We start from the raw sequence: 18,720 nt of genomic DNA, 5'->3' as shown, positions 1-18,720 counted from the left end.
GAACCCCAGGCTGGGCTCTGTGCTGACAGCTCAGGGCCTAGAGCCTGCTTCAGATTCTGTGTCTCCTTCTCTCTCTGCTGCTCCCCCACTCACACACTGTCTCTCTCTGTCTCTCAAAAATAAATATTAAATTAATAAATAAATAACTGTAACAACAGATAAAGGACACTATATAATAATAAAAGGGACAAGCCAACAAGAAGATGAAACAATTGTAAGTATTTACACACCCAACATAGGAGCAACCAAATACATAAGACAATTACTAACAAACAGAAAGGAACTGATTGATAATAATACAATAATACTAGGGGATGTTAACCCCACTTACATCAATGGACAGATCATCTAAACAGAAAATAGGAAATAACAGCTTTGAATGACACACTGGACCAGATGGATTTAACAGATATATTTAGAACATTACATTCTAAAACAGCAGAATACCCATTCTTTTCAAGTGCGCATGTAATATTCTCCAGAAAAGATCACATATTAGGCCAAAAAAACAAGTCTTAACAAATTCAAGAAAATCAAAGTCATACCATATGTCTTTTGTGACCCCAATGCTATGAAACTAGAAATCAACCACTAGAAAAAATCTGGAAGGACCAGAAATACATGGCAGTTAAATAACATGCTATTTTTTTTAATAACATGCTATTAAACAATGAATGGGTCAACCAGGAAATATAAGAAGAAATTAAACAGTACATGGAAACAAATGAAAATTAAAACACAGTGGTCCAAAGCCTTTGGGATGCAGCAAAAATGATTGCTATAAGTAGCAACACAGGTCTACCTCAAGAAGCAAGAAAAATCTCAAATAAACAACCTAGCCCTACATCTAAGGGAGCTAGAAAAAGAATAATAAACAAAACCTAAAGCCACTAGAAGGAAGGAGAGGATAATAATAAAGATTAGAGAAGAAATAAATGATATAGAAACCAAAAAAAAAGACAATAGAACAAATCAATAAAACCAGGAACTGATTCTTTGAAAAATAAATAAATAAATTGATAAACCTCTAACCAGACTTACCAAGAAAGAATGTGAAAATAGTCAAGTAAAATAATAAATGAGAGAGGAGAAATAACAACAAACACCTCAGAAATACAAACAATTGTAAGAGAATATTATGAAAACTATATGCCAACAATTTGAACAACACAGAAGAAATAGATAAATTCCTAGAAACATATAAACTACCAAAACTATAACATAAAGAAACAGAAAATTTGAACAAACCAATAACAAGCAAAGAAATGGAATTAGTAACCAAAAAACTCCCAACAAACAAATATCTAGGACCAGAGGGCTTCACAGGCAAATTCTACCAAACATTTAAAGAAAAGTTAATACCTATTCTTCTCAAACTGTTCCCAAAAATAGTAAAGGAAAGAAAACTTCCAAATTAATTCTATGAAGCCAGCATTATACTGATACCAAAACTGGATAAAGACACCATTAAAAAAAAGAGAACTACAGGCCAGTATCCCTTATGAACATAGATGCAAAAATCTTTAATAAAATACTAGCAAACCTAATTCAATAATACGTTAAAAAAAATCATCCACAATCAAGTAGATTTATTCCTGGGTTGCAAAGATGGTTCAATATTCACAAATTAATCAACATGACACATCACATCCAATAAGAGAAAGAATAAGAACCATATGATCATTTCAGTAAGATTCAGGAAAAGCATTTGACAAAGTACAATACCCATTCATGATAAAAACCCTCAACAAAGTAGGTTTAGAGGGAACATACCTCAACATAATGAAGGCCATCTGTGAAAAACCCACAGCTAACATTGTCCTCAATGGGGGAAAATTGAGACCTTTTCCCCTAAGGTTAGGAATAAGACAAGGATGTCCATTCTCACCACTTCTATTCAACATACTACTGGAAGTCCCAGCTACAATGATCAGAAGAGTAAAAGAAGTAAGGTATCCAAATCAGTAAGGAAGAAGTAAAACTTTTATTATTTGCAGATGACGCAATACTATATATATAGAGAAAACCCAATAGACTCCACCAAAAAACTTCTAGAACTGATACATGATTCAGTAAAGTCACAGGATACAAAATCAATGTGCAGAAGTCTATTGAATTTCTCTACAACAATAATGAACAGCAGAAAGAGAAATTAAGATAGTAGTCCCACTTACAATTGCATCAAAAACCATAAAATACCTAGGAATAAACCTAACCAAAGAGGTGAAAGACCTATACTCTGAAAATTATAAAACACTGATGAAAGAAATTAAAGATGACACAAAGAAATGGAAAGACATTCCATGCTCATGGACTAGAAGAACAAACATTGTTAAATGTCCATACTATCCAATGTAATTGACGCATTTAATGCAATCCCTATCAAAACACCAACAGCATTTTTCAGAGAACTAGAACAAACAACTGTAAAATTTGTATGGAACCGCAAAAGACCCTAAATAACCAAAGCAATCTTGAAAAAGAAAAGCATAGTTGGGGGCATCACAATTCTGGAGATGGAGATTAAAGAGTACACTCCTCATGATGAGCACCAGTTCGTATACAGAAGTGTTGAATCACTATATCGTACACCTGAAACTAATATACTGTATGTTAACTAACTGGAATTAAAAATGTTAAAAAAAAAAAAAAAGAATAAACTGGGAGGAATCAGTCTTCCAAAATTCAAGACCTATTATGTGGCTACAGAAATCAAGACTATGTGGTAACGGCTGAGGGACAGACATAGATTAATGGAAAAGAACAAAGAATTCAGAAATAGACTCACACAAATATACTCAACTGATCTCTGACAAAGGTGCAAATGTAATTCAGTGGAAGAAAGCCTCTTCAACAAACAGTGCTAGAGCAATTCAACACCCTTGAAAACAAAGAAAGAAAGAGGGAGGGAGGGAGGGAGAGATGGAAGGAGGGAGGGAAGGAGAGAAGAGAGAGAGGAAGAAATAAAGAAGGAACTGTTGCCACTATTCAAGACATAGTGCTTCATTGCTGCTTTTACCCAAAGAGCATTAGAAAGGAGAGATTTGTAGAGAAACTGGGTTGTCAGCTGTAATCTTGCAATGAGAACAGCAGCCCCACAATTTGTCCATTTCGAGTACCTTGCAGCCCACTCTAAGAATATGTTATCAATGAAAAGCATGTAAACAAGTCTCAGCTTGGCAAAGAATTGTGTCCGAGGTTTGGTTTCTTCACCTGAAGAGTGTGACGCACCTGTATTCTGCCTCACCAGGCTGGCTTGTTCCAACAGGTCTACGAGTTAATCAGAATGTGTAATTTCATCTGTTTTTCTTCAGAAAGAAAACCCACAAAGAACCAGATGCCTTGGCCTATATTACTAACGAAAACAGAGTAGTGTTTCAATAAAGGTGGACCCCTTTTCTTAAGAATGTGTGCAACCCAAGGCTAGGCAGCCATCACCGCCCTTTATCATCTACCATCTCTAATAAAAATATGCTGCACCTGTCTGCCTGGCTGGAGTTGCCTTCCAGACACTTCCAGATTCTACATTGTTCAAACCAGGTTAGGAAAAACCTGTCATGTCCTAAATGGTGCTGATTCTCATGGTAGTAGTGAGGATTTTTTAATCATTGGCACTAATTGTTTTAATCAATGAATTACTGCAAAATTACAGAAGATTTAATACAGCCAGAAAGAAAATACTTAGTTTACATAAATGTAGCAACAATCATCTTCATTTCTCTTAAGTCTCATATAGTTCAACAGCTGAATTTGTGTTGTGGCCAGTTCCTTTATTTGCAAAGAGCATAATAAGTGAACAGGCAAATAAAGCCTGCTAATAAATTTCAGAAGTCAAATATTTTTATAAAGACTGTTGAAATGTCTCATTCCAGGATGTACACCCTTGATGCATGCAGTTTCTGGACGTCAAGTGGACACAGTGAAGCTGTTGTTGAAGATGGGGGCCAATATTAACATGCAGGATGCTTATGGTCGCACAAGTCTATGCCTGGCAACCTATCTGGTACTGATTATGTCTGTGGTGTCTGTCAAGGAGTGGGGAGGGGCTTAGTGTGTTGTCATGGTGTCCCCTTGCAGAAAAGTATTCTTGGACTTACGCTAATGGAAATAAAACTTGAAGCTTTGCTCCAATCATCTCTGACACTTATAGCACTACTAAGAGCTATTTTTGTGGATCTAAGACATTTTGGATCTTCCTAACAATCTTCTAAGATAGAGGTGATTTTGCCATTAGAAAAATATTATTGAGGTACCTGGATGGCCCAGTCAGTTAGGCATCTGACTCTTGATTTCAGCTCAGGTCAAGATCTCACAGTTCGTGGGATCAAGCCCCACATCTGGCTTCACGCTGACAGTGCAGAGTCTGCTTGGGATTCTCTCTCCCCTCTCTCTCTGCCCCTTCCCCCATTCTTTCTCCCCCCATCTCTCTCAAAATAAGTAAATAAACATTTTTTTAAAAGAAAAACATTATTTTCCATTTTAACATCAGAATTTGCCTTGCAGCATTTCTGGACTTACTTGGTACTCTTTTTAAGAACCCACTCCATTAATACCCTGAGTGGGTGGTAGCATTTGAAGCTGCAGGTAACATTGTGGGGTAGGATCAGCTAAGTGGAAGCTAGAGGATGAGAAATATGGGGAATGCTGGGAAATGTCGGGGGTAGGAGTAGGGGAGAAATACCAGACTATTCAGGGGCAATACCAAGCATAGGACTCAACCCACAATCAGTACTCAATTTAAAAATTGTTGGGGCACCTGGGTGGCTCAGTCGGTTAAGCGTCTGACTCTTGATTTCAGCTCAGGTCATGTTCTCATGGTTTGTGAGTTAAAGCCCTGTGTCAGACTCTGTGCTGATAGCATTGAGCCTGCTTGGGATCCTCTCTCTCCCTCTCTCTGTGCCCCCCCCACCTCCTCTCTGTCTCTCTAAACAAACAAATAAATAAATAAATAAATAAATAAATAAATAAATAAATAAATAAAAATTGTATAGAGCCAGTCCTCATCAAGAGATTTCAGTTTAGCATTTCCCAACATTGGGTAAGCTTGGTAAGCCTTACTGAAAACGTTCAAGCCCCTCTCTTTTCAAATCCTCCCTGCATTCCTTCTAGGAAACCCCAGAGCTACTTTTCTATGTCAAGCAAGTTCTTCTTAGTGCCACACGTGGGTCATCATTCTCCTTCACCTCTAATGAGACTCCCAGAAATCTTCACCATAACTACTGTTGCAGCCAAAGCAGATTCTTGGATTTGCTCTTGCTGCCCACTGACAGTGGTGGATTCATCCTGGGCAAGCCCCATGGTGTCCTGAAACTGCCTTGCTGAAATAGGACTCTTCCCTTTCCCAAATACCACACCTTCCTGCCACAATCTAACATAGATTGCATGAGGCATTGCCCAATTATCACAGAGATTTTTTTTTTTTTAGCAACTACTTTTCCTTTTTCTATTTGCATGCCCTCTTTCTCTAGGACTTAGATTTAAACCGGAAAGAATTTTTCTGAAGTGTTGGAATACTTGTTTCAAATGTACTTTCCAGGAATACACACTAGCCCTCCTGAGTCACACACTGGGAGCAGACAGGGTAGTGAATGGGAAGGAGATGTCTATGCAGACAAACCTCCTGGGCAATTTTTATACCCACCCAAGTTTGAAAACCATTGGTCTATGACTAGTAGGTGAAGTGTCATATCTCTGAGAGACACAGGAATGCCCTCCCAGGCCCCTTCCCTTTTGCACATGTCTTAATAATTGCTCCTGCTATGGCTTTTTACAGCAAGTCTCCTGTAGATCACAGTGAATAGTAAGCCTAGAGAGGTGCCACCTTTGCAGACAAGTCTTTCTAGGAATGCATTCAAAGGAGCTACATGAAGGAAGTATGCTTGCATGACAGCATGTGGCATCACCCTCTTATTGATGCCCCCACTTCTTTGTGGCAACCCAAGCAAGGACCCCTCCCTATTCCTTCTGAGGTTCCCTGAGAAGGGGGTGGGTGGTCCTGGGGATTGCACTGTGGAGCCCACCAACCCCTTCTGGCAATGTTTGAATTCAAGTATTGAAGAGAAACTTGGCAAAGGGCGTACTTAGCAACTTAGTGTCCATCACAGCTCCAAACTCAGTATACACATACACTTACCATGGATGTGTAACCTTAGACACATCACCTCACCATTTTGTGTCTCCTTCCTTATTTGTAAAATGTAGTGAAAATAATATCCTACATTTATCACAATTGAAGGAGAAACACATGCAGAATCATCCAGCACATAGTAAATAAAAAAATGTACTTGTTGATTCTGAATAGTGACCACTGGTTTCAAGTGTATTCAGTGATTTTTCTGATTTCTTTTCTGAAGAAAAAAAGAAAACCACATACACATAGTTCCAGGAAATGTTGCAAGATGATAAAAATGTTTCAAACCCTCCCCCATCAGGAGATTTGTTTTTCAATAAGTGTAAAACTTAGGCAATTCTAAAATTTGTTCAGCATGCCTTTCTTTTGGGTTTCTTTGTCATATTTTTTCCTTTTAATCAGAGATCTTGATGACTTGGACATTGGAAACTAAAACCAGATTTAATACATTAGTAAATTATAACTTAAGACTGAAAAACATTTGCTTCTACTTAAGACTTATATATTATTGGTCAATTCAAAACCATATTCAATATTATAACCTACGAATGTGCTTTTATTAAAAGATTTTTTCCAGACTTTCCAGAACCAAAAAGTTCTTTTCTTATTATCTTTCTTCTCCATTCATTTAGTAACATTTTGATTTTCATTGCTTTCAGTATTTTTTTATTTTTTATTTTTTAATGTGTATTCATTTTTGAGAGAAAGAGACAGAGTGTGATTGAGGGAGGGGCAAACAGAGAAGGGAGACACAGAATCCAAAGCAGGCTTCAGGCTCAGAGCTGTCAGCACAGAGCCCAACACGGGGCTTGAATTCACAAACGGTGACATCATGACCTGAGCTGAAGCTGGACACTTAACACTGAGCCACCCAGGAGCCCCCCATTGCTTCCAGTATTGTGAGAGGAAATCTTGAGTCATTTTTCTCTTCTGATGGGGTAGTCTTGAAGTTTAGCTATAAAGGAATGAAAGCAGGACAGAGAGTTATCATATATATTATTCTTTGTAATAATTGTTTCATCTACTTATATATCTAATTATAACTGAAGGAGTAACCCCAATGGTTCTGGATGAATGTAGGAAGCATTCTGCTTGGCTAAACTTGGTTATCAGTAGGGCTGGGTCAGTTACTTAAAGGAGCAGAGAACAGAAAGGGAGGGAGGACTAGCCTGTGATTATATCTGCCCTTTGAAATGAGAGATAGTGGGGAAATGACCCAGCTGTAAGTGCTAACCAAGAAGGGGACAAGCATGAGATGTAGCAATACCACTCTCAATCTGGAGAATTAGTGGACAGCAGGGAGTTCACACAAAGTTTCTTAGGGAATTCATAGTGGGTGAAGCCCAGCAACAGGGAACCCTTAGAGGGTCCTGGTGATACCCCCATATTCCACATCAGACATATCAGTCAACAAGATGGCAGGGTCCCAGCCATTGGATTATGGCTTAGACTAGGATTCTAGACATTGGGAGGGAGACTGACTAGAATAAGAAAAATATTATCCTTGTGGTTACTAGAAAGAGAACTTGGAAAAGAGGACCAAAGCCTGTTTATCAGATATAGATGAACTGAGGCACAGAGTGGAGGCTGGGACTCAAGAATGATATAGGAGTACAGTTTTTGGAATTGGACCATGGCACCCACGTCAGACCACTGACAAGCATGATTTGAAGCTAAGCCTACAGAATGCGAGGTTAGAACTACCACATGCCATATTGATCCCTAGGAACTGCGTATAAAAGTGGAATATCAGCAAGTAAGAAATGGGGAATGGGAGACAGAAGAGAGAGTCTAGGAATCCATCTATACCTGACAGGGTAAAGGTCCTCCAGAATACTCAGGAACCCATATGTCAAGGTCTGCAGCTTTCCGCTGAAGTTGAGGTTGTGATCCTTAACCACTTCAAATCAAACAAAACATATTTATAGCCACACCAAAGAAAAAAGAGAAAGAAAACTGGAGAGAGTTTGTTGGTCTGTTATACCAGGCTGTGTTATATAATGACACAGTTGCTCTTATATTTCAGGGTTGGCTAGAAGGTTGTGTGAGTCTGCTCAGGAATGGTGCCAAGCACAATATCCCGGATAAAAATGGCCGTCTGCCACTGCATGCTGCCACTGCTGAGCCCGATGTGAGGTAAGTAGCCAGGTTCACACAATCCTTACATTTGGAGAGACTTAACTTGGATTAGAAGGTCACCTAATTAACCCTCTGAGGTGAATAAAGAAAAAGCCCATCCATTTTTTTTTTACATTGCAGCAGATAGGACCTCATCTCAGTGAATCAAAATATCCTGGAAGAATCTTAAACTCTAATCTCATTCCTCTCCTGTTTAATAAATTAAAAAGAAAAACACTTTCTCCTACACTCTGATTTAAGAAATGCTATTTTTCATCATCTGAATTCACATATTCATCCATTCAATTAGTCATTTATTGATTCAGTCACTGTTGAGTGCTTATCATGGACCAAGTGCTCCTCTAGGCCCCAGTGGTTGCCAGCAAGCACAACAGCGTCTCTGACCTCACAGAGGTTACATTCTAGTGAAGGAGCTAAGCAGCACTCTAGTAAACAAATAAATAGGGTAATTTTAAAATAAATAGGATAATTTCAAATAGTGGGGAGGAGAGTGGAAGAGCACTGACTGGGCAGAAAGATTAATGTCTCAAGTCAGAGTCACACCAACATTTATGGGTTGGAAGGAGGCAAGGGACTCAGTAAAGGAGAGAGACACAGGAACCAGTGGGTTAGAAGGAAAACCAGGCCTGTGAGCTTCTGGGAGCTGTGTGAAGAAATGTACACAAATAAGTTGGATGATCAAGAAGGTCACATTTTTGTAAGACAATTGAGCAACAAAGGAAAAAGTTTTGTCCAGACCAAGTGTAGCTTCCCCAATCCTCTGTGTCTAAAAGTCCTTGGTGTCCAATCTCTTGAAAGCCCCTTGGAGCAGCCAATAATAGCATTTCCCAGTGTGGTATCAGCAACATTCTGGGCACTTCCTTAACCTCTGTAGCACAGAACATGCCTCTGACAGGAATTTAGCATTCCCCAGAGCTAGGCACAGGCCAGCACCACAGGGGTTGCCTCATCATCTGGGAGCCTCATCCTCTAGACCCTGAATTCAGAACTAACATGAGGGGCTCTGTGGGGGTTCATGAGACCAAGGCCTCTTCCAGGTTGAGAGGTAACAGGATTTCTTCATTTCATTCTGTTTTACACCAAAAGGGTTTGGGAAATTCCAGAACTATTCCCAACCAAGCATTGCCTCTTATTATCATTGGATTATATCCAGGAATAATAGAAAACTAGGATTTACTCAAAGCCCAACAAAACAAGGAAGTTTAGAGAAGAAACAGCAAGCTCAGAGCTAACAATCAATAGACATTATAAAGAGATGACTCCCTTTTGATGAATTGGGATAAAGAAAGAATGACTTTTCTAGACAACCCACAAAAATATTTAGTCACAAAATCATACTGTTATCCCAAGAATAATCTTTCAAATATATGTTTAAAATGTACCTTTAAGACTATTCTACCTTGATTTACTCTACTTGGTTTACCAGCCTCACTGAGTGGTCATTTCAAAATCTGCCTGATTCTGGAAGGTAAATACCGGCTTTTGTTATGGTGATTATAACTTTTGTAACAAATAAAACCCAAAGCTTCAGTTTTTTAACACAATAAAAGCTTTGTCCCAGTTAGGTGTTCCTGGATTGGAGGGTGGCTCCCCTCCATATGGTAACTCAGAGACCTAAGTTTCTTCCATCTTGTGGCTTCTCTTTGTTCAGTCTGGGGATGGGGAAGGAGTAGTATGAAGAAGTCTCCCCACCTTATTTCTTTAAAATCTCAGCTTTTGATTCAATTCACTTCTGCTCACATTCTTTTAACAAGGACTAGTCATTTACCACACTGGTCATGTACCACCCTGTGTTTGAGGAGTACTTGGGAATATAGAATCCACCTCCCAACCATGACTCCAACTTAAGAAAAGTGTTCATGAATTTTGCTGAAAAGCTGTCTCTGTCATCAGGCCATTGCACCTGAGGGGTGAACTAAGACTTCTCAGTCAAAAGCATGCTTGATGTTAATTTGGCCAATTGATTAGGCTCATCATTTCAAATCACTACAGTAATAAATTAAAAACCAATCCAACTGTATTTCCTCTTTTGTGGACATATTAGTCTATTTCATATTATGCCCAGCAGTGTCCCTAGACTCTCTAGGATCTACATTACATCACTATAACTGAGATAACACAGAGTTGTGGTTTCCCCTTTTCTTGAAATTATACCTAATGACCCAGCCACCACCTTCAGAAAAGCTAAAGCCAGAAAAATAAACATCCTTCTGTTTGCTGATGATATGGTTTTATTGTCCTAAATGGACATTTAGCTGATTCTGGAAGATAAAATCCTCCTTTATTTATGATAATACTAGCTGTGGCAACTAGGAAAACCCAAAGATTAAGATTAACTATTCCAAAACCAAAATCATCATTTCTGGTAAATGTTCTCCAAAAATGAATCGTGTGAAACCTTAACAACCCATATAGCAAAGCAACTGGCTTTGTTACCTAGAGAACATTTAGAAACCAGCTTGCCTTAAAAAATTCCCTATGGCATTACATTGCTTAAAATTAGATATTTTATCATTGGTTTATGAGAAATTTTATGGCCATGGCAGTGTTTGATAGCATCTGCATTCAGTGTTTCAAGCAGAAAGTAGCCAAGCGATGTCCTATGGCACAAAAGTTGGCCTTCTATCATCCATTTGTTTATGTATCAGCATGAACTCATAATTGTTTTCTGAAAAAAAAAAAAAAATATATATATATATATATAGTCTGGCTTGTGGGTACTTCCTAATCCTACAACCATAATGCAGGAGCGACCTTCCATTAGGCCATGCAAACCTGTTTGCTTAATTTTCCTAAGTGGACACAACTGTAAGCCGATTTGGCTAACCACTGAAGCCTATAGGTCTGCATTTACAATGATGAGGAAAAGAAAGACAAATAGCACTGATTATTTACCATGTTCTGAGCAAAGTTCTGAGTGCTTTCCATGTACTATCTCACCTAATCTTGACCACACCTTTATGTGATAGGTAATATTTCTCTCCCCATTTTATGGATAAGAAAGCTGAGGCACTAAGAAGATAATTAATTGCCTAGTGCATGTGTGAGGCTAAGTAACCTGCCCGTGTGCCTACTCTGTTCCTAGGATCCACTACTGTGGACCCTGTAGGATGTATTTTAATGGCCACAGTCTGTCATTAAGCCCTACCCTAAGAAGCTTTACAAAACTCCTTATTGTTTCATTGTCAGGAAATACTTTGTTATAGCATCTAAAAAATGAGAAACCACACACAAAAAAATTCTACTAAAGGAAGAATTGCTGTGTTTCTCCTGATAAATTATTTATTTTTACTCTGTGGACCTGTGACCTATGATTTCTCTCTGTATGTTTAAAAAACCCAAACCCCAGTTTGTGTCCCACCTCTGGGACACGTGTAGGACCATAACTGCATCTTATTTACCCTGCCCTTATTTTATCTTGGACTAGTTTCTTCACTTGTAATCTTGTTTTACTATATGTATCTAAAAACCACCTAACATCCCTTTTGGATTGAGGTAAAGGATGGTCAGGACTGCCAGCTCTGGAGTCAGACTGACCAGGTTTGAATCTGGTCCATCTCTTAGTAACCATATTATCTTGGACAAAGTTAACTTGTCAAGACTCAGCTAGCTTTCTTTCCTAGAAAGTAGGAATAATACAGTATTTATTTCATGGCAAATCGGCAGAAATAAATGAGAAAATATGTAAAAAAACACTGACCACTGTCCATTGTCAGTGTTCGGTAAGTATTGATGATGGTGATGACGGGGTGATAATCATGATAGGAGATAGACAGAAATAAAGAAATACCATAGATCAGTGCTAAAGAATGAATCCCTGCTGCTGCCACCCCACCAGCTCTCACTCCAGCCTTCTTCACCTTAGCACACACAGGTCCACAAAACATATGTTCACATACAGGTGTGTTGGGGAGGAAGAATTTCTTCCATCCTTCAAGATCCTTCTAACTGGACTAAGAATCAAACTGACATGAGACAGATTAACAGAAAAAAAAAAATCAAATTTAGTAGCCTATGTACAGGGAATCCACACAGACATGGAAATTCCAGAGACAGGCAACTGACTAAGGGAATATAGAAGAGCTAAGGAGAGGTGTTGGGGTCTGAGGATACAAAGGGGAGAATTCCATTAGGAGGAAGTTAAGAGGAAATGTTTGGAAAACAAAGATTGCCCTATTAGGCAGGTAAGTTTGTTAAGTAAAAGGGAATCTCTATTAATAGCTCTCATTCTAGTACAGGCAAGCAATTGAGGGGGAGCTAAAGAGTGTTCTCTGAATCTACTGGCTTTTTTTTTTTTTCCTAATTTTTTTTTAATGTTTATGTTTGAGAGAGACAGAGCATGAACAGGGGAGGGGCAGAGAGAGAGAGAGAGACAGGATCTGAAGCAGGCTGAGATGTGGGGCTCAAACCCACAAATATTGAGATAATGACCTGAGCTGAAGTCAGATGCTTAACCAAATGAGCCACCCAGGCACCCCTGAATCAACTGGGTTTTGATTGCTTTTAACTCAAAGTAATGTCCGTGCCAAAGTGGCCCATCTTAGGGTGGCCTGCCCTTGGCCCCTATAAGAGCATTACTAGGCTTTAGAATCCAATGAGCATCAAATTCAACCATTCAGCTTCCCTGAAACTCCCTTCCTTACCTTTGTTAGTGTACATTCATCTCTATTTGTCCCCTAATCCTAAACGTATATATGGGCCACATTATGTCCTTGTACTCAGGTATTCATACTCACGTTAAAATCTACTAATACTTAGATTTCCAAATCTAAGCATGCTCCTTCCACTCAGTGCTCAACTAGAGGTTATTTAGAATGAAGCCTCAAATTGTAGCTGCTTGTAAAGAAGCCAAGGGGACACCTCAATTAGCCCTCCAGCAAGGTTCTGTGATGCAAACAACTCATGAACAAACCAGCCAGTTCCAATGTACAGCCTTAGCTAAGCTGCATCTCAGTGGGGATTTAAGCTGATGCAAGAATAAGGGATTTATAATCATGAACACGATAGCAAGTTGGATGGACAAAAGCAAAGAAACGCAGGTTTCATCTCACGAGTCACTTTCCTGCTTTGAACCCTGAGCTTCTCAGCAGGTCCAAGTTTTCTCCCTTTCAGCTCCCTAGGGCTTTTCTTGCTTCTAGGACATTCAGAGGGCGCCAGTGTGAAAGAGGGGGCATGATCATTAAGAGGAAGCTCCAAAGAGAAAGGAGTTGTGTTTGTACAACGCTACACATGCAAGCATTGGAAGGCAAACAGTGATTTCCTCTGAAAGCAGCCACAGGGCTCTCTGGAGGTCTTTTTCATGGTCTCCATGGTTACTGGCAGATTCTTTTTTTTTTTTTCCCCTGCCAGAGTGCCAGCAGCTCTGCCTCTTTTCATGACTCTTGATGACAGACAGAGGGAGGAAGGAAATTATTTCTTTAGGGTCCTGTTCTCACATTACCAGGTGATGCATTCTAACCTGTGGGGGGGATGATATACTTCAGGATACTCTCACATCAGCAGCTTCAGGAACAGGAGGGCAGACAGGTGGCTTAGGGACCCTTTTCCCCAACCATCACTGTGCTGGACAGATACAGAGCTGTGAGTCCAAGGGGTCAGCAAAATAAAGCCCACAGAAACAAGGTACCCCCCAGTATACATCTAGCTGATCTCTCCCTGATCTTTGAGATCAGGGGATCCCAAAATATAAAGAGCAAGAGCTTTTAAAAACTTTATTAAATTATACAGAATATTCATTGGTATGTAAATGTCATTCTAAGTGTTTCATATGCACTGAGTCATTTAAAATCACAACAGATCTCTAAGAAGGAGGTGTTAATATCATTTCTATTTCACAGATAAGAAAATATGGGTACTGAGAGTTTTATAGCCTGTGTAGGGTTACTGGCTGGTTGGTAATGGAGCAGGGATTCTAATGGAGGCAGTCTGGCCCCAGCACCTGTTTTCTTACCACTCATCATGCTGCCTATCTGAGAATGTTCCTGCTGGGCCTCTGTGCCTGGTATCCTGCTACCTGGGATAAGGTGGGCTTTGTGTGGCTTCTTAGAGAGCTGAGAACAGGACAGAGCTGGTGCTGATAAGAGACTGGGCTGGGGATCTTGGGAGGAATACTTCTAAGCTACCTTAGCACAGAACAAGGGCTCTGAGAAAACAAAACTAAGGGGTCTTCAAATCCTCTGGTAATTAAGACAGATGTGAGACAAGCACCTGGCAGATTCCCCTGTACCATGGAACAGCATGGAAGCCCCAGGCTTGAAACCAAACACCTGCTCTCTAGTCCAGTCTGAATTACCACCAAGGCAATGTATGATGGCCCTGAGAGCAAGATCGTTTGCTCTCACAAAGGGAGAGAGAGAGAGAGAGAGAGAGAATACTTATCTGTAAATTTGTTTCCATCTTTGGAGATTATTGAATCTGAGACACTTAGGAATCAAATGGAATCAAGCAATATAGGTTGGCATTTATCAATCAGGGTCACAATAAGGAGGTCACAGAATATTAAAAGGTAACTGAACAAAGTTTAATGGAAGACTATTTAAAATTAACTAGCAAGAGATGGTGACATAATTCCCCGCCTCCACTTTCCCCAAAAAAGCAGGAAAGTATTCCACCACTAGGCCAAAAGGATCAAGGAATGGAGCTGTTACTGGAACCTCTTCAGGGTTCTGGCTGTAGAAGAGGACCCACCAGGCAGGAGCTGTGGCCTTTGGTAAGGGGGAAAAGTCATTGACAGAAAGGGAAGTGGCTTCTCTCCTTTCTCCTGCCAGTTCTCCTGGCCAAACCCAGAAAGCAGTCAGAGGGCAAAGGAAGTTGGATGATAAAGTTATTGCAGGTCAACCTCAGAGCAGGACATTGCAGGGCAGCAAATGGATTTAAGGGGCAAATAGAAAAATATCCAGAGACAGGATTCATCCCATGACCTTTGGAATACCCCCACCACCAGGATGTGACAGGAGGTCATGCTCTCCCCTCCCTCATTCCCATTAAGTCAAAGCCTGACTTCCTTCAGTGTGATCACTGCTCTGGAGCAGTCCCAGAAGATCCTGTCTGGCTATGTATGATCTCAGTCTCCTTAGGGTTGGCCGAGGATAACCAGATTGGACCACAGCTGACCTTTTGCCTTTCTTTCCCACTCTCTCCCCACAACTCAGACCAAATAAACCCTAGAGACTAAGCAATGGCCAGTAAAGAGAAAAGAAAGTCACCACCTGCCCTCCAGCCTTCTAAAGCAATTACAATGGGAAAATCCAGTAGTGAAATATAGTTACAAAGATAAAAAGGGTTATCCAAAAATGCAATTATTATAGCCTCTTCCCACTAGGTGGAGAAATTTTAGAATTCAGAAAGCTTGCATTCAGTGCCACTGTTCTTTTAAAGTCTGTGTACTAGGAGCTTTATACCTACTATGTTATTCAGTCTTTACACCACCACTGTTATTATCCCGATGATAAACGTGAGAATACAGAAGCTCAGAGAGGTCATGCAGCAGGGAGGGCAGAATTAAATCACAGCATTATCCTGGCTCCCCAAAAGAGGTAAGACTAGTTTTAAACCTTAGTCTTCCTGGCTATTTCATCTCCACAGCAAATAACCAGAAATGCATCCCTATTTAAGCTCTCTCTGTGTTACATTTACCACTAATGCAACATGCTCAGTCCCACTTTCTTTTATTCTATTGTAGGTAGCAATTTAAGACTCAAGACTAAATGTCATCTAAAATAAAAGACAATGAAAATCTGACGGGGGAAAAGACTAAGCCATTTGATTTTTTTCAAGTAATTCTTCCAAAAATAGTTTCTGAATTTCCTTCAGAAATTGTCTGAATTATCTGAATGGTCTCCCCATAGACAATCCTTTATCATCTTCATGACTGTATTAGTTTGCTAGGGCTGCTGTAACAAAATACCCACATAATGGATGGCTTAAGCAACAGAAATTTATTTTTTCAAATTTCTGAAGGGTAGAAGTTCACAAGCAAGGTGGCAGCAAGTGGTTTCTTCTGAGGCTTCTGTCCTTGGTTGGCAGATGGCCAGCCACTTGCTGCCTTTCTACGTGGTCCCTTCTCCTCTGCAATCCATGCTGCTGGTGGGCCCTAATCTCTTCTTCTGAGAACATCAGTCAGATTGGATTAGGGCCTGGCCTAATGGCTTCATTTTAACTTAATTACCTCTTTAAAGGCTCAATCTCCAAATATAGTCACGTTCTGAGGAACTGGAGGTTAGAACCGAATGAATTTTCGGGCAGGAGGAACACAGTCAGTTCACAGCAATGAGTATCAATTGGTTAATTTATTCAGTACCTGTCTCAGTGGTTTCAGACCTGTTTGCCAGAATTTCCCGAGCAACCCTTTTAAACTGTGAAAGCTGAGCTTCTCTCCAGACCTACGAAGTCAGAAATACTGAATACAGAATCCAGGTATTTGTGGTTTTAAAAAATTTCCCCTGGGATTCTGAGATTTGAGCCAGGGTTTAAAACTTCTAGCGTTAAGTGTTCTAGAAATAACACTTGCTGTGTTCCAGTCATGCTATAAGTGCTGTATGCATTAACTCATTTAACCTCACACTGAGCTGTAAGGTAGGCACTTTTTTTACCCCCATTTTATAGATGAGGAAGCTTAGGCACAGAGAGGTTGTTACTTGCCTTCAGTCATAAAGCTGGCGAGTAGCTGGGCTGGGATGTGAACCCAGGTGGTCTGGCTCCAGATTCTGGGTCCCTACCAACTACAATCAACTGCTTCTCTCCCACAATGTAGACCTCAGTCAACAAAGTGTGGGACCCAAGTGAGATAAAAACTTGAGCTTGAGAATCACTGATAGTTTTTTCACACTGATTACTGTCATTTCATGCCTAGACATTTGCATGTTTTCGAAAAAATAAGCAAAGTCGTAAATGCTGTCTCCTAGCATAATCTATACATTTACAAGGTGTGACACATGTACCAAGTGGTGAAGCAATTTGAAACCACTGCATATGTTTATGTAAAAGAATGAAGAATAAGTGCTAGAGGAATTTAGTTCTTTTTTTTTTTTTTAACGTTTACTCATTTTTGAGAGATAGAGACTGAGTGTGAGTGGGGGAGTGGCAGAGAGAGAGGGAAAACACAGAATCTGAAGCAGGCTCCAGGCTCTGAGCTGTCAGCACAGGCCCGACGCGGGGCTCAAACCCACAAACTGTGAGATCATGACCTGAGCCGAAGGCGGACTGAGCCACCCAGGCACCCCTAGAGGAATTTAGTTCTTAAAGTGCACACATAAGAACACAGGTCTGGTGAAGAAGATGAGCCTACAGATTCACTTTCTCCATTCCCTTTGTCCCTGTCCCCATCTCCAGAGCACCAAGATGGAGAGGAGGTGGGACGAGAAGAGACAGAGGAATCCCCTCAGGTGCCTTATTACCAATCACACTGTCTTCTTTTCTATGGATCTTTCCCCCTTGATAAACAGAAAGGGCTCATCTTCACTTGGAGGCCTTCGGTGGACTGTACTTATAATGTTATGTTCTCATACACATTCTGTTCTTTTGAGCCTCTTCTTCTATTTTTCTTCACAGGCTCCTAACAGTGTTGGTGCAACAGTCAAATCTCAGCGAGATTAATCACCAGGACAATGAGGTGAGCCTTCTTTAAACATCTCAAGGAACAGTTGGCCATTGTGCATTTTAGGACGGCAGGAAGGGCTTTTCTGAACCAGTGCTTCCTATCATAAAGGTCAAGGAGGGGATGGAGCACATTTTGGGGATCCTACCCTGACGGGGTAGCCTGTGTCTTTACTATTAACCCTCAGGCAGAAATTTTTCCCCACCATGGGTATGGGTATCTTCTACTAGGGAAGAATTTCTTGCATTAAGTACTTAAGCTTTTATCATACCACTGAAATTTTGTAATTTCCCTCTGGACATTGAGAAATAAATATTGCTCTTTCCTGTCTTCTTGAGTCCCAGAAACTTCAATGGCAAGCTGTGGCTGCCAGTTTTCTCTCTTTGAATGAAAAATGACAGATAGATGATAATTCCAGGCTCTGGAGGCCACATTATTAATGCCGGTGATCACAATTGCTGTTTCCTTTATGTTGCAGAGACAGTATAAGGCTTCCAAGAAGACAGTATAGCACTCTCAAGCAAAATTCCTGCTGGAGTGTTATTGGATACCAGGCAGAGCTGCCCCAGAGTAGCTTAGGATCTTATTCTAACTGCTTAAATCTTTGAAAAAGCAGGACTGATTTTTCATTACCCAGCCTGTTTTCTTTAACAAGCTTCTTTAAACTGATTTAAATACCTGGTTTCCATTTTATTTTTCTTTAATATAATATGTGCTTGGTTTGGCTGTGCTTTACTAAGAATGTCTGATAACTTTAAGAAAGTCTGATAGCATTGAAAGTGCATATGCCTCCAAATACCAAATTACACTGTTTTCAAGGAAGCCAGGTGGCCAGCAACAACAGTGTGGGAGGAAG

At 40.1% G+C, this 18,720-nt stretch overlaps 1 protein-coding gene across 5 annotated transcripts in view; it reads left to right on the top strand.

Moving 5' to 3' along the window:
* ANKRD55 (ankyrin repeat domain 55) overlaps positions 1 to 18,720 on the top strand; it is a 195,758-nt gene that overhangs the window by 135,161 nt on the left and 41,877 nt on the right. For all 5 annotated transcript variants that reach the window (XM_045493602.1, XM_045493567.1, XM_045493583.1 and 2 more), the window contains 3 exons: positions 3,873 to 4,003; positions 8,157 to 8,266; positions 17,819 to 17,879. In XM_045493602.1, the coding sequence (XP_045349558.1) occupies positions 3,873 to 4,003; positions 8,157 to 8,266; positions 17,819 to 17,879 (302 nt within the window). The remainder of the gene's footprint in view (positions 1 to 3,872; positions 4,004 to 8,156; positions 8,267 to 17,818; positions 17,880 to 18,720) is intronic.

The sequence above is a fragment of the Leopardus geoffroyi genome, chromosome A1 (assembly GCF_018350155.1).
Source record: "Leopardus geoffroyi isolate Oge1 chromosome A1, O.geoffroyi_Oge1_pat1.0, whole genome shotgun sequence".
Taxonomy (NCBI): Eukaryota; Metazoa; Chordata; class Mammalia; order Carnivora; family Felidae; genus Leopardus; species Leopardus geoffroyi.
The sequence above is the reverse complement of the archived record's forward strand: the minus strand, read 5'-3'. Positions and strand labels throughout refer to the sequence as shown.